This window comes from Crocodylus siamensis, chromosome 4 (genome assembly GCF_052110815.1).
Source record: "Crocodylus siamensis isolate JL-2025a chromosome 4, ASM5211081v1, whole genome shotgun sequence".
NCBI classification, from domain to species: domain Eukaryota; kingdom Metazoa; phylum Chordata; order Crocodylia; family Crocodylidae; genus Crocodylus; species Crocodylus siamensis.
This window is the reverse complement of record NC_143398.1, coordinates 104,297,654-104,311,342: the sequence shown is the minus strand read 5'-3', so window position 1 is coordinate 104,311,342 and position 13,689 is coordinate 104,297,654. Positions and strand designations below refer to the sequence as shown.

Here is a 13,689-nt window from a genome sequence, read left to right as displayed (position 1 = left end):
ATATATTAAATGCCTAACTTCTTTGCCACTCTATATTTGATTGGCTATTTTTCAAATGGCTTATCATTTAAATCTCCAAGTTTTTACTCACTACAGCTGGTGCTCTTCTGTACAATTTTATTATGGTTATCATTTTTTCTTATTACCCTGTTGTAGCCCTCATCTGTCCTTACCTCTGCCCCTCTCTAACGGTTATCACTGTCTTATCTGTTATGTCTAAAATGTTGATAATACAGTGGAATCAACTTTATAGAACTGCTGGTTAATAGAATCAGCCGCCTATTTCAATCAATATGGGAAAACCAAAACCATTTGTAGATTATTACATATAAAAATCGCTCATATTAGAATCAAAATTTTCAGTTTCGAGAATCATTTTACCAGAGAAGCCTGGAGATTTTGCAGTTTTGTGAGGAGCCCTCTGCAGGCTCGCAGAGTGTGGGAGGAAGGCAGTCAGGCAGGGGAGGGGTGTCGTGTACATGTACTGTATATGCACATGGCTCCAGGCAGCCTGGAGAGAAGCTCCCGCAGGTAAGGGGCTTTGAGGGGTGCAACCCTATGCCGCTGCCCTTGCCTGCCCCCACCCCTACCCTGCATATGGATCTGGGGGGTGCGGGTCCGCAGCAGCAGGTGGGGAGCCAGGCTCTGCTCCACTGCAGTAGCTCCTGCCAGGATAAGGGGGCTGTGGACCTGGATCCCTGGCCCCATAACCCTGGCAGCTGGGGACCCCCTCTGGCAGGGCTGTGAGAGGCATGAGCAGGGCCAAAGGGCTGTGAGGGAAGAGTGAGTATCTGTGTTCTTAAAAAAAAAGGGCCTCCTTTTAATGGAATCAGCTGGTTGACGGAATCAAATCACCACTGCCCAAAGTGATTCCAATAAGAGGAATCCATGTTTTTATTTATAACTTCTGTTCAGTGCTACCACAAGACATGATTATCATTATCATCATCAAAGGTCAAATCCGACCTTTCACTTCAGCTGCTCAGCAACCTACAGCCTGCAAGGCTGGATCTGGCCCATGCAACCTGTGGATCTCTCTGTGGGCATGGGGCTTTGGTGGCATTCGGCAGTGGAGGGCGCCCTCTGTGGTCACTCTTCCCAGGCCACTGCCACAGGATGAACTCTGGCAGCAGATTCTCTTCTCATGCTACTGTGGGGAGAAGCACCAGTTCTGGGAACTTTCCCTGTGGGGATGTAGAGACAAGCAGCAGTATGTTGTGCTGCCTACCCTTCCACCTCCAGCCTGCAGCCAGAAAAGGTTGTTTATCCTGTTCCATAGTATCACTGCCCCAGTAGGAAGATGACACTGAGGTCCCTGCTCAAGTAGATTTACAACTGCCACCTGCAGACTTAAGGGAAGATCCTTTGTAGCGCACCAACAGTCCTCGGTATGAGTCACTGCTGCATGAGATTGATTTATACAGACAACTTGAGCGACTTGGCTCCTAGCTGCATAGCTCAGAATCAAAATTTGGCCCCAGGACGAGGAATTTGGCTAAATATAGCTCATTCCTTGAAATATGTTCAATATGAAAAAAATAGACTATTGAATAGTATGTTATCACTAAAACTGAAAAATTCCAGATCATTTTAGACAATGAAACATACATAAATATTTATCATTGCTGTCTTTTCTCCAGGTCATTTCTGCTCAAGTGCCATTGATAATAACTTTTGGATTAATTCAACATGTACAATGTATTTGTACCTTATTAAATGTTCTTATCCTATAATAGTATTGTACCTTACATTTTTAACGTTACAAATTTTACAATTGTTTTTATAAGAGTAATATGACATACCTATATTTGTTTTTATCCTTGTATGCCTTACGAATTCGGTCAGTTACAGGCTTACAATTAGTCACTAGGTTTTTGGTCACTGGAGGCTGTAATAAAACAAGTATTGGCTCAATACACTATGTTATTAAAAGCCTGTTGAAAAAGATCGATATTATAAAAAGAGGAAAAACAACCCAAACTACCAACTGAAAACTACCAAAACATTTGCTTTTCATTTTAACAGCAATGACCATTTGTTGTTTATGTACTGTGAAAACAACATTCTTCTGCAGAAAAAGAAGGAATTTTAATACATACCAATATTATATAAAGTAATATAGGTTTTTGACAAAAAATTGATTCCCCCCCCCCACACACACACACACACTCTTGCCTTCCACCCCAATACACTATTTACCAGTTGTAGCTGGCTAGACAGCTGTTTTAGGCATTCCTCTGATGCAGGCCACTCAATGCCAACCAATAAAACTGACCAGACAAGCTCTGAAGAGCAGCTGGTAAGTATTAGCTTTATTATTCCTAGCATGAACTATTTTAAAAGAACAATTCTGGGAATCAAATCTCTATTCTCAAGGGAAGTTTTCTACAAAGCTAGGTTCATTGCTAGAAATTTAGCCTTGAAAAACAACAAAAATAAAACTGAATTCTGTCTGTACTAAGCCAAACACTATTATGTTGCTATCTGAAGTGGTCTTAAAAATTATAATGTTAGTCCATTATGAATTAGTACTTAGATTAGTGACATGTTATTAGCTCTCCAAAGGGATCAAAATAATTACACATTGTTTCTAACTACTCAGATTTACTTTTACCCTATATCAAGCAAGTTTATTGAAACTATCCCTTATTATGTCTTCCTTCAAAGTTTTACCTTGTTGGTAAATCTAGGAACTGAATCTTTGAAAGTGTGAGAACTAGATTAATACAATCATAAAGGTGTAATCATAAAGGTGTGAGACTTGCAAAGACAAGCAAAACAATCTGGGCTGTGTTGTCCCGAATACCGGAAGTCTTCTCAAATCTACATTTCCATTTCTTTCTCTTTCTGCCCTGATCTCTTCATCCTGGAGGTGTGGGGGAAGGGCCAGAGGGAAACACTGTGGGACAGTGGAGGACCCATGGGTTCCTTGTTGCACTCTGCAAAGCATGCACATGCAAGAAGCAGTGAAGCACTTCTAAATAATACCTCGTTCCAACAGGTACTCTTTGGGAGTGTTTTGGTATTTTTAGAAGGCTTCAAAGGCATATGAAATGCTTGAAATGTGACACCTGTCTGCTGCCTAAGGTCTCATTTTTAAAAATGACTCAAGCACTGACAACCCAAATCTCATTGAAAGTCAATGGGAATTATTCAAAAGTCTTGAAATTACATGGAAGGTACTTTATGACTAAGTACACAGTGTGATCATTTTGTTGTACAGGAGATACCACATTTACTCAAATATTAGATAAAGTCCTTCATGTTACATTTGTATATGATAAAACAGCGTTAAATACATTGCCAATCTCTGAACTGAGCAGCATGTGCTCAGTAATGGAAACCAACTAAGAAGCTGATTAAATGCAGCCAATACTGACCATGACTATATAACACAAAACCCATAAGGGACAAACATACTGATGGGAACCTAACACAAAGATAAGTTAGTACACTCCATCTGAATAAGGCATATGATAGTGCCCAATGAGCACAGTCCCCCTCAGAGCCAATTCTTTTTCAAGTGAACCACTACACTGCATACATTTTGATGACTTCTCGCCCACAGCTAAGCTGCGCTTTTTTCCCCTATTTTCAATTATACCTTTTTCTTCACCAGCCTTAAATGCCTGGCAGACAACACCAAACAGCCCCAACAGTTCACCCAAAATCCCTCTGTTGGGCCCTCTCTCAGCCCGCTGCATATGACTAGTGTAGCCTCACCATCCATAAGGTGAATCTGGACCTGGTTTATATGAGCCTCATTTGCATATACATTTTTAGAGGACCCCAGGATTCATGACAAGAACACCCAGTTTTAGTCACGAGTGGGGGGAAGGGGTGGCAATTAGCACATGGCTCCTTTGTGGGGGGTGGTATCTGGAGTACACACACACATGCTGTGCTGTGCTGTGGGCACACCATAGCCCGAAATGCTGTTCACTCTGCTGGGGTCCAGCATGATGAACTATACAGTAAATCATGAGCCTTTTAGCTTTAGACTAATATCATGTAAAGTTCATATTCTCCACAAGTAGATGCTTAAGTGCTACTTAAAAGCGCGTTTATGGAATACGTCTGCTAAAACTTGCAGTAGTTTCCAAAAAGGTAAAATGCATTATTTCTAGGTGAAATGAAGTCTAAGGGTATTATATGCAAATTGCTACAGCTATGTTTACTTTAAGGTCAATTTTTTCATATTTATGCCTCACTTCCATGTGCTCAGGGAGAGCAGGATCTGACAGTAAGGGGCTGTGGGGGGGGGGCAGTGGCTGCAGGGGGAAGAAGTTGGGGGTGGCAAAGGAGCCACCTGACCTCCCAGATTTATCTTCCTTCCTCTAGCAGTGGAAAGTTGGCAAATTCAAGACAAACCTTCAATAATTAGATTCTATACCTGGAAAATTATATCAAATTAGCAGCAAGGGAAGATCAGGGAAAGTGTAAGTCTCTTACTAAATAAGGGAGGCAACCTACTGGCAGATCATGAGAAACAGGCTGAAGTACTTGATGCCTTATTTACGTCGGTCTTCACAGGCAAGGTCAGCTCCCAGACTACTGCACCGGGCAGCACAGTTTGGGGAGGAGGTCAGCAGCCCTCAGTAGTGAAAGACCAGGTTAGGGGCTATTTAAAAAAGCCAGACATATACGAATCCACAGGGCCATATGCAATGCATCTGAGGGTGCTGAGGTGATTGCAGAGCTGCTGCCCATTACCTTTGAAAACTTGTGGCAATAAGGCAAGGTCTGGAACAATTGGAAGAGAGCAAGTATAGTGTCCATCTTTAAGAAAGGAAAGAAGGAGGATTTGGGGAATGTTAGACTGGTCAGCCTCACCTCAGTTCCCAGAAAAATCATAGGTCGTCAAGGAATCCATTTCTAAACACTTGTAGAAGAAAATGAACAGGAACAGTCAGCGTGGATTCACCAAGGCCAAGGTGTGCCTGACCAACCTGACTGCCTTCTATGATGAGATGACTGGCTCTGTGGATGTGGGAAAGCAGTGGACATGATATACCTTGACTTTAGCAAGCCATATGGTCTCCCATAGTATTCTTACAAGCAAGCTACGGAAGTATGGGTTGGATGAATGGGCTGAAAGACGGACAGAAATATGACTGGATCATCAGGCTTAACAGGTACTGATCAACAGCTTGATGTCTAGTTGGCAGCCAGTATCAAGTGGAGTGTCCCAGGGGTTGGTCCTGGGGCCGGTTTTGTTCAATATCTTCTGTAACGATCTGGAAGACGGGAGAGAGTGCACCCTCAGCAAGTTCATGGATATCACCAAGTTGGGGGGAATACACTGGAGGACCGGGCTAGGATTAAGTGACCTAGGCAAATTGGAGGATTGGGCAAAAAGAAATCTCATGAGGTTCAACAAAGACAAGTGCAAAGTCCTGCACTTAGGATGGAACAATCCCATGCACCACTATAGGCTGGGGACTGACTAGCTAAGCAGCAGTTCTGCAGAAAAGGACCTGGGGGTTACAGTGAATAATAAGCTGGATATGAGCTAACAGTGTGCCCTTGTTGCCAAGAAGGCTAACAGCATATTGGGCTGCAATTGTAGGACTGTTGCCAGCAGATCGACGGAAGTAATTATTCCCCTCTTTTCTGTACTGGTGAGAACACATCTGGAGTACTGTGTCCAGTTCTGGGCCTCCCACTACAGAAAGGACATGGACAAGTTGAACAGAGTTCAGTGGAAGGCAACAAAAATGGTTAGCGGGTTGGGAGATTTGACTTGTGAGAGGCCGAGGGAACTGGGCTTATTTAGTCTGCACCAGAAAAGACTGAGTGCAGATCTGATAGCAGCGTTTAACTACCTGAAGGGGGGTTCCAAAGAGGATGGAGCTAGACTGTTCTCTGTGGTGGCAGACGACAGAACAAGGAGCAATTCAGTCTCAAGTTGCACAGCAAGTTTTGGTTGGATATTAGGAAAAACTCTCTCAAGGAGAGTGGTGAAGTACTGGAACAGGTTACCCAGAGAGGTGGTGGAATCTCCATCCTTGGAGGTTTTTAAGGCCCAGCTTGACAAACCCTCTCCTGGAACGATCTAGTTGGGGATGGTCCTGCTTTTATCAGGGAGTTTGATGACCTCCTGAGGTCCCTTCCAACCCTCATTTGCTACAATTCCATGCTTCTAAACTAATACATTTTCCATATATGGAATCTAATTATTGAAGGGCTCTGTTATAATGAGGGTCATTTTATAATTGAGTAAATGTGGAACTTCAGGTCGAGACTTGCTTTGTGCTATCAGACACCTTTGAGAGGCTTTCTGTGCACTGCTTTCTCTGGTCTACCACATACTGAATTACACTGAAGAGTTTTGTTTCCCCCCCCTCCACAGGATACCCTATATAATCCCATGCACACAAGTTGTTCTGTAGCAATCGTAACTTTGCATTCTTCAGTTGGGGGCTGTCCAACTGGTGACCTGAAGGCAGCACATGGTCTGCAGGTTAAATTGCAGCCTACATAACTTGTTGGGCACAGTTACTGGAGCTGTTGAAGTAGTATGGCTCTGGAACCCAAAATGGTGAACACTGCCACTCAGCCCTCTGCAACTGCTTGCCTAGCACTGAATTTTGGGTCTTCAGTCACGATTGACAAACTAAAATTGGTGGTGGGAGGAGGCAGAGGGGGACTGGAAATGGCATTTACCCTCTGGGTTCTAGAGTGGTGCCAACAAAACAACTCTGGCAGCAGTGCCAGCAAGACACTGCCCCACTGCTAGAGGTAGGTTATGCAGCCTGCAAGAAGCCCCGCAGTCCTGATTTACCTGCAAAGTTAAATGAACTGGACACTACTAGCATAGCTTTGTGGAGGCTCATTCTAGACTAACTGTTAGTGGGTTGCTCATAACAGCTTTATAGTTAACAGTGTGCTATGAAATATGCACAAATATTCTTTTTTCTTGTAAATAATTTGACAGTATGATTTGGGGAAAAAAAACCAACCAGAATCTGGTGGATGCAGGCTTTGGAAACAATCCAAAAATGTACATCTTTATAGGCAAAAGTTATTCTTACCAGATTTGGATCATAATAAGCTTCCTGTGTTGGTGGAATGACATTAATCTGAGTTATATTAGCAGGAAGTGATTTAGAGCAATTTATCAGCATTTGCTCCAGACTCGTCAAATCCTGTCAGAAGAAAAAAGACAAATTCAATAACCCATTTTTCTGCTGACCTATATCAATAATTATACTATGTATTCTAGTATATTACATCCCTTCTGCATTCAGAACATTTAGAAATCTTTAAATTATCTACAAAAATGAATCTGACTATTTCTGAATGAAAAAGTCTTATTCATATTGGTCCTCAATTAAAAAAAAAAGGTATAGAAGCAATCTTAGTAATGTCAAAGTAGTTACTCACACACTAGGCGTGTACCGAAGTGCTTGGTTGATTCATGGTCATAATGAAGTACAACCAAAGCAGAGGAAACCAAAGCCCTGTCTCTTTAAAAGCAAAGAAAATTGAGCTATTGTTGATTTCAGGAAAATACAAGTTTTCCCAATTTGGAACCTGGGATCTGAGGGAGAATGTCTTGCATTCAAAAACTTGTCCAACTTTATCCCAACTACAGAATTTGTCCAATAAAAGATATCACCCTAAGAAATATTTGCCTCTTGTATAATTTCTGGGCCATGACAGCTACAACATCAATCTTGCACTATCCCAATTTGAAATGACTTAAGTCCTTCATGTGCTATGCCCATCTCAGTTCTCTATCTGTAAAATACAGAAAATATAAATCTCTCTGCCACCCACCTCTGTATGTATTTAAGAACTGAAGTGCTTCAGAGAGGATTTCCTCTCCCCATCTCTCTCTTTTTTGTTTTGTTTTTTTTAACTGTATTATGCCTAGAACAACTTAGGGGCCTAGGTCTCTGGGTACTGTCATCATTTAGATATCTGCTACTACCACCACCCTCCATAACCTTCCTCCTCTTTTTTCCCCACCTCTTCACAAGCCTTGTTTATTTATACTGTAGGTTTTTTTGGGGGCAAGGACTCTTCCAATGCATATACAGAGATGTGACAATAGCCTCCCACTCTGAGCTAGGACCTCTAAACACAATGTAATGTAAAGAAGCGCTGTCCATCTTCTGAGTGGCCAGGGGCTGCATACCATGCTGCTGTTGCTTGCCCTGCCTGGCCACTGGAGCTCCCCCAACCCCAGCAAGCTGCCTTGTATAGGTGCTCCCAATCAACATATTCTTCAGGCTATGCCAGCTGCCCTAGGGGCAGGGGCAAGAAGCTGAAACTAGGGATAAAGCAGGGGCCCAGAGACCCTATCAGCAGCAATAGCAAACAGAGGCATAGCAGCGCAGCTCTGCATCTGAGGCAATGCGTGGCCCTGCCAGCTCTTGCCATGCCAACTGTGATCAGCTGCCTCTGTGACAATGGCTATTTTTGCATTCTCACGGGAAGTCACTGCCCTGAACTGCTACCCCTGTCCTCAGCCACTGACAGTGGCAACCAGAGTAATGAGGGTGGAGGGGGGAAGTGGTGCTTGGAGTCTGCAGGCCACAGCTTAACACTTTGTGAACTATGAGTTGGACAGCCCTGAGGTAAAGAATAAGTCATTTTGCATAATATAACATATGCAAGCTAAACACTCCATTCAATTCAAAGGATGATGAACTGCTTTTCAAGTACACCTAAAACGTCGGTATTATTTTACCTAAATTGGAAAAAAGCATACATTAAAAATCCACTGTACATTTAAACTTTTAACAGAGTTCCAGCAAAGAGTAAAGATTTGTTTTTTCTATGTGGTAACTATATTGGAAAATAAAATGTACCTGCAAACTCAAGGGTAGTTCATGGATTCGTGTGGCCAATGTACGAATCTCCCGGTCAGACAAAATGCCTGACTGATCTGTATCAACTTCATCAAAAATCTGAGAAACATTCAGTGGCTGAACTGCACTCATGAGATAATAGAAATATGAAAAAGCAAACTGCATATCTTCTGAGTGCCGCACTTTGTGAAATGATGTCTTGTCAAATTCCTCAGGAAACCTGTCCAAATAAAATAAAAATCAGTTTCCTATTCTGACACTTCAAATGGCAAAACATACCTTAACAGAAAAGCTCCCCAAAGAACACTTATTTTAGCACTGCTGTCCAATAAAGAGCTCCTTTATTACCCATTTCACACTGTTTTACAATGAGCTGTCAATACACAGCAATAAATTCAACTGTGCAAACACAGAAAAAAAGAATTACACCAGCTCCAGTTTTTCTTTCACTTTGTTCCGAACAAAAGCATACTTACATGTCCTGTAGTTCTTGCATAACAGTGCGATCAATCATGTGAGGCATATGAGCAGGGACTTTTCGAGATGTAAATCCAAATTTACTGTTTAGAAGTTTATTTACATATCGAAGGGAATCAGCAAATGTATCTTTCAGATGCCTCCCAGTTTGTTTACCATCAGTAAAGTAGGACATCTGTTTAAGTAATGCCTCTTCTTCCTAAATAATGACAGGCATATACCAAATGTATGTTATCAGAAACATACACATTAGTCCATTAAACCCATATGCAGACTGACATTTCCAGTGACATGCCAAACTTTTTTCAATTCCTGAAAAATATGACAGCAGTTTTAACATGTTCTTGTTATGACTCTCATATCACAATAAGGAATGGCATATAGAATTTTATTTAACTTGATACAACTTAAAAACAAAAGCCCAAATAAAACCACCATCTGCTAAGGGACTTCTTTATAATCACACATTTCTTTTTTCAATTATGCACTGAAATAACAAGATCTGATCCCCTGAATGTAAAAACAATCTTCTTAAATAGAGTGCAATCAAAGATTAAGCTCAAATGAAATTAAAGGGAGCTTAAATTTTAAATGCAGCATCTCTACAGCTTGAAAGCTGTAAGGATCAGCCTTAGCCAAACAGGTCTGTAGGGCTGCCATGTCCTTCCCTTCAGGAGATTCCCAGAACTCTGCCAAAAATTTTGGGATGAGCATCTGGAAGAGTGTTTTCTATATATTCGCTTGATCTGTTCTTCATATTAGCTTTTGGTCGACTTACTAGAAAAGGCACTCAATGTAGTATATAGATCCAAAATAGAGATTGCATTTTTTAATAGACTAGATCTATATAGAAATGAACCAAGTCTTCACGCATATGGTGCATCTACACAAAACACTACAGTAAGGTGTTGACTAATTAGCTCTGCAGTAAAGCATCATCATCTACATGTGCACCACTACACATACTGCAGTAAACTAACCAACTCTGCCATAGGATAGTACTTCCCAACCAAAGTACTATCCTACAACAGCGTTATTTACGGCTGCCTGCTGACTAGCCCTGTACTATAGCACCCTTGTGCCTCAGCCAATCCTTGGGGCACGTTGAGCTGGGGGGCGGGCCAGGGGGGAAGCTGCTCCAGGCTGGCAAGCTAAACCCCCAGAATCCCTGCTAGCTGGGACTGTGCTGCCCTGGCTTAGAATTCTGCAGTCTCAGTGCACATGTAAATGCTATGCCCAGGAGGAATAAACTCCAGCCCGAACTGTGCCAGAGTTTGTGTCGCGTTAATATCATGTGTAGACATGCCCACAGAATGTAAATGAGGATCAATTCAACTCCCTGGCAGTACTACAAATCTGAGCTGCAGCCTAGTGGCACTTAATTAAAGTAGGAATTGAATCTGACGTTTTAAAAACCAACTAGAAAAAGAAGTGAATTAGACCAGTCATTTTTCACTATCCAACTAGAACTGCAGAAAGGAAATGAAACTAGCAGTAAAAAAAAAGTAAAGTAAATTAGATTAAAAAAAAATCTGTCAGTGGTAAGAATGGTTTTATACAATTTTTAATCTTAACAGTATCTCATTAAATAATGCAGATAAGCAAATCTAACACGTCTTTTGAAGCCTCAAGTTCTGTTTGGTGGATGCAATTAGGATACTTACATCAAGAAGATCTTGGAAATACTTCCTTTTTTCCCATGGCAAAAAGCCTCTATCACTTCCAGCATAATACTGTAGTTTTCTTCCTGGAAAAGCTTTGCCTTTTGTATCTATTTGGTCATGACCTGGGTTTATTTCCATTTCATTAGGCTTTTCAGCAGCCTCTACATTCCCAGTATCTTTTGACTTGTAAGTTTCCCCTAGCATAAGTGCATTCAGTATTTTTTCTCGAGATCCAGGTTTATTTCCCATATTTTGGGTTAAGGGCATTGAGTCAAGCTTTCTTTTAGAAATGGATTTTAACTGAAATTGACCATTTATGTTCATTGGCACAAAAGTACTCTTTGTAGCTATCAATTCTGAAGGAACTACATCATGCATTTTAATTGTAGCTTCTTTTTTGCCTCCATTTAAATTGGTACCAGGTTTTTGCTGATTAGTAAAGTTTTTCTGGTCTTTTAAACCGGCATCACTGTCCTTTATTTCCAGGTTTTGAATTTCTGTTATTACATCTTTTTTAACAGTAGGTAACATTTGCAAAGATCTCAGGAGGGCAGCCTTTGACAGACTGTATCCTTTCTGAGTGAGGTCACCATTTTCTAGCTTTAACTCCAGGTCTTGCAAAGCCAGCTGAATATCTTCAGGGAGGAAAGACACATTTACTAGAGGTATTACCATGTTTTGATGAAAACCCTCCGATGTGCCATTTGGACGTTTCTTGATTCTTGGAAAGCGTTTTTCTTCAGGAATATCCTCAAAAATCATTTCAGCTTCAGGTATTAAAGTTGTAGTTTTCAGGTAAGTGTCAGATTTTTGTGAGGTAGTTGTGTTTAATTTTGGTTCCTCTCTAGTATCAACTTCAATAGCTATCTGCATTTTAAACTCTTCATCATTTTTATTTAGAAATGTAAGATTAAAATAGATCACAGTTGCATTCATTCCACTATGCATTATCAGGTGGATAGTCTTCCATTTGTTGGCAACAGAAGCATGACGTATAACTGGATTATCACTATATGCACCCTCAATTCCTTTCTTTGCTATTTCAACAAAGCTGAAATAGGGCAGGTATTCACCTTTCGGAATAACATAAGTAGTCTGATTAAGCTGGAGAGTCACCTTGTACAACTCATCAAAATGATCTGGAAAAATAAAATGAATGGTTCCCATTAGCTTACATTCTGCACTTTTTTTGTAATGACTTGTCCAGCAGTAGAGAGAATATCAGTAATGAGCAAGCTCCAAAGCTATACCTTCAGTTACTACCTATTATTCTAATTCATGCACTCTGAATAGCATATCGCCATGTTGGATATACTGAGATTTATCAACTTATTCATTCCAGTGATGTTTATAAAGCTACTGCATTATTTATTTTGGTGTTTTTGTAGTCCATTAATGTTCCTTCTATTTTAGTTGTAGCTCAAAACAGGTATCTACAAAACCATGCTTTGGCCACATTTAAAAATAGCTCCATGTTTGTTTAGAGCAGGGGTGGGAAAAATGTGGCCTGTGGAGCAGATGCGGCTTACCAAGCCATTCTATCTGGCCCATGGGGCCTAAAAAAATTTAGAAAATTAATATTTACCTGTTCCAGGCTGCCTGTCATGCAGCCCTCAATGGTTTGCCAAAACTCATTATTTCCGCCAGAAATAATTGCCTGCCCCTGGTTTAGAGGGACCTATAGCACTTTACCATATTTGGGTTGCAAACTTAAAAAAAGAAAACAGTCAAAATACCATCATTATAGATAACTTCACTGCCCTCGTAATGCACAACATCTGACTGTCTTACTCTACTCGTCTCACTTTCTTAAAACCCCATTTCCAACCACTAACCCCTTCTACTTCTGCTTGCTGCTCTCTCCTTACTGCAAAAACCCCCGAAGTTTCTAGTGTATCAGTAATCTCCTGGCTCCACTACTCCAGTAGGAAACTGAAGACAGGCCTGCTGAAAGTCTCTGGGTTAGGGTCAGAGGGGAGAGCAACGAGGGTGATGTTGTGGTGGGTGACTGTTATAGATCACCAGACTAAAAGGATGAGGTGGATGAGGCTTTCTTTAAACAGCTAGCAGAATTTTCCTGATCACAGATCCTGGTTTTGATGTGAGACTTCAATCACCCTGACATCTGCTGGGAGGGCAATATAGCAGTGTGCAGGCAGTTTTTGGAGAGTGTTAGAGACAACCTCCTGGTGCGAGTGCTGGAGAGGCCAACTAGAGACCATACTCTTCTTGATCTGCTGCTCACAAACAGGAAAGACTTAGTGGGGAATGCAGAAGTGGATGGCAACTTGGGCAGCAGTGACCACAAGATGATTGAGTGCAAAATCCTAAGAAAAGGAAGGAAAGACAGCAACAGAGTAAGGACTGTGGATTTCATAAAAGAAGACTTTGATTTGCTCAGGGAACCTCCCCTCAGAGGCCAGTTTGAGGGAGAGAGGAGTCTAGGGGAGCTGGCTGTATTTTAAAGAACCCTTACTGAGCGTGGAGAAACAAACCAACCCAATGCTCAGGAAAACTAGCAAGTATGGCAGAAGACCAGCTTGGCTTAGGGAACTCTTCTGTAAGCTAAAGAACAAAAAGGAATCTTACAAGAAATGAAAACGTGGACAAATGACTAGGAAGGAGTATAAGAGTATTGCTCAGGCATGCAGGGATGAAATCAGAAAGGTCAAAGTGCAACTGGAGTTGCAGCTAGCAAGGGATGTGAAGAGTAATAGGAAGGGTTTCTG

The 13,689-nt window shown here is 41.4% G+C and overlaps 1 protein-coding gene across 1 annotated transcript in view; it reads right to left on the bottom strand.

The window, feature by feature from the left end:
• GNPTAB (N-acetylglucosamine-1-phosphate transferase subunits alpha and beta) overlaps positions 1 to 13,689 on the bottom strand; it is a 79,052-nt gene that overhangs the window by 7,545 nt on the left and 57,818 nt on the right. Inside the window, exons 13-17 of the mRNA XM_090043239.1 lie at positions 10,961 to 12,099; positions 9,296 to 9,495; positions 8,820 to 9,039; positions 7,035 to 7,148; positions 1,803 to 1,888 (exon numbers count right to left, since the gene is read on the bottom strand). Of these exons, the coding sequence (XP_089899365.1) occupies positions 1,803 to 1,888; positions 7,035 to 7,148; positions 8,820 to 9,039; positions 9,296 to 9,495; positions 10,961 to 12,099 (1,759 nt within the window). The remainder of the gene's footprint in view (positions 1 to 1,802; positions 1,889 to 7,034; positions 7,149 to 8,819; positions 9,040 to 9,295; positions 9,496 to 10,960; positions 12,100 to 13,689) is intronic.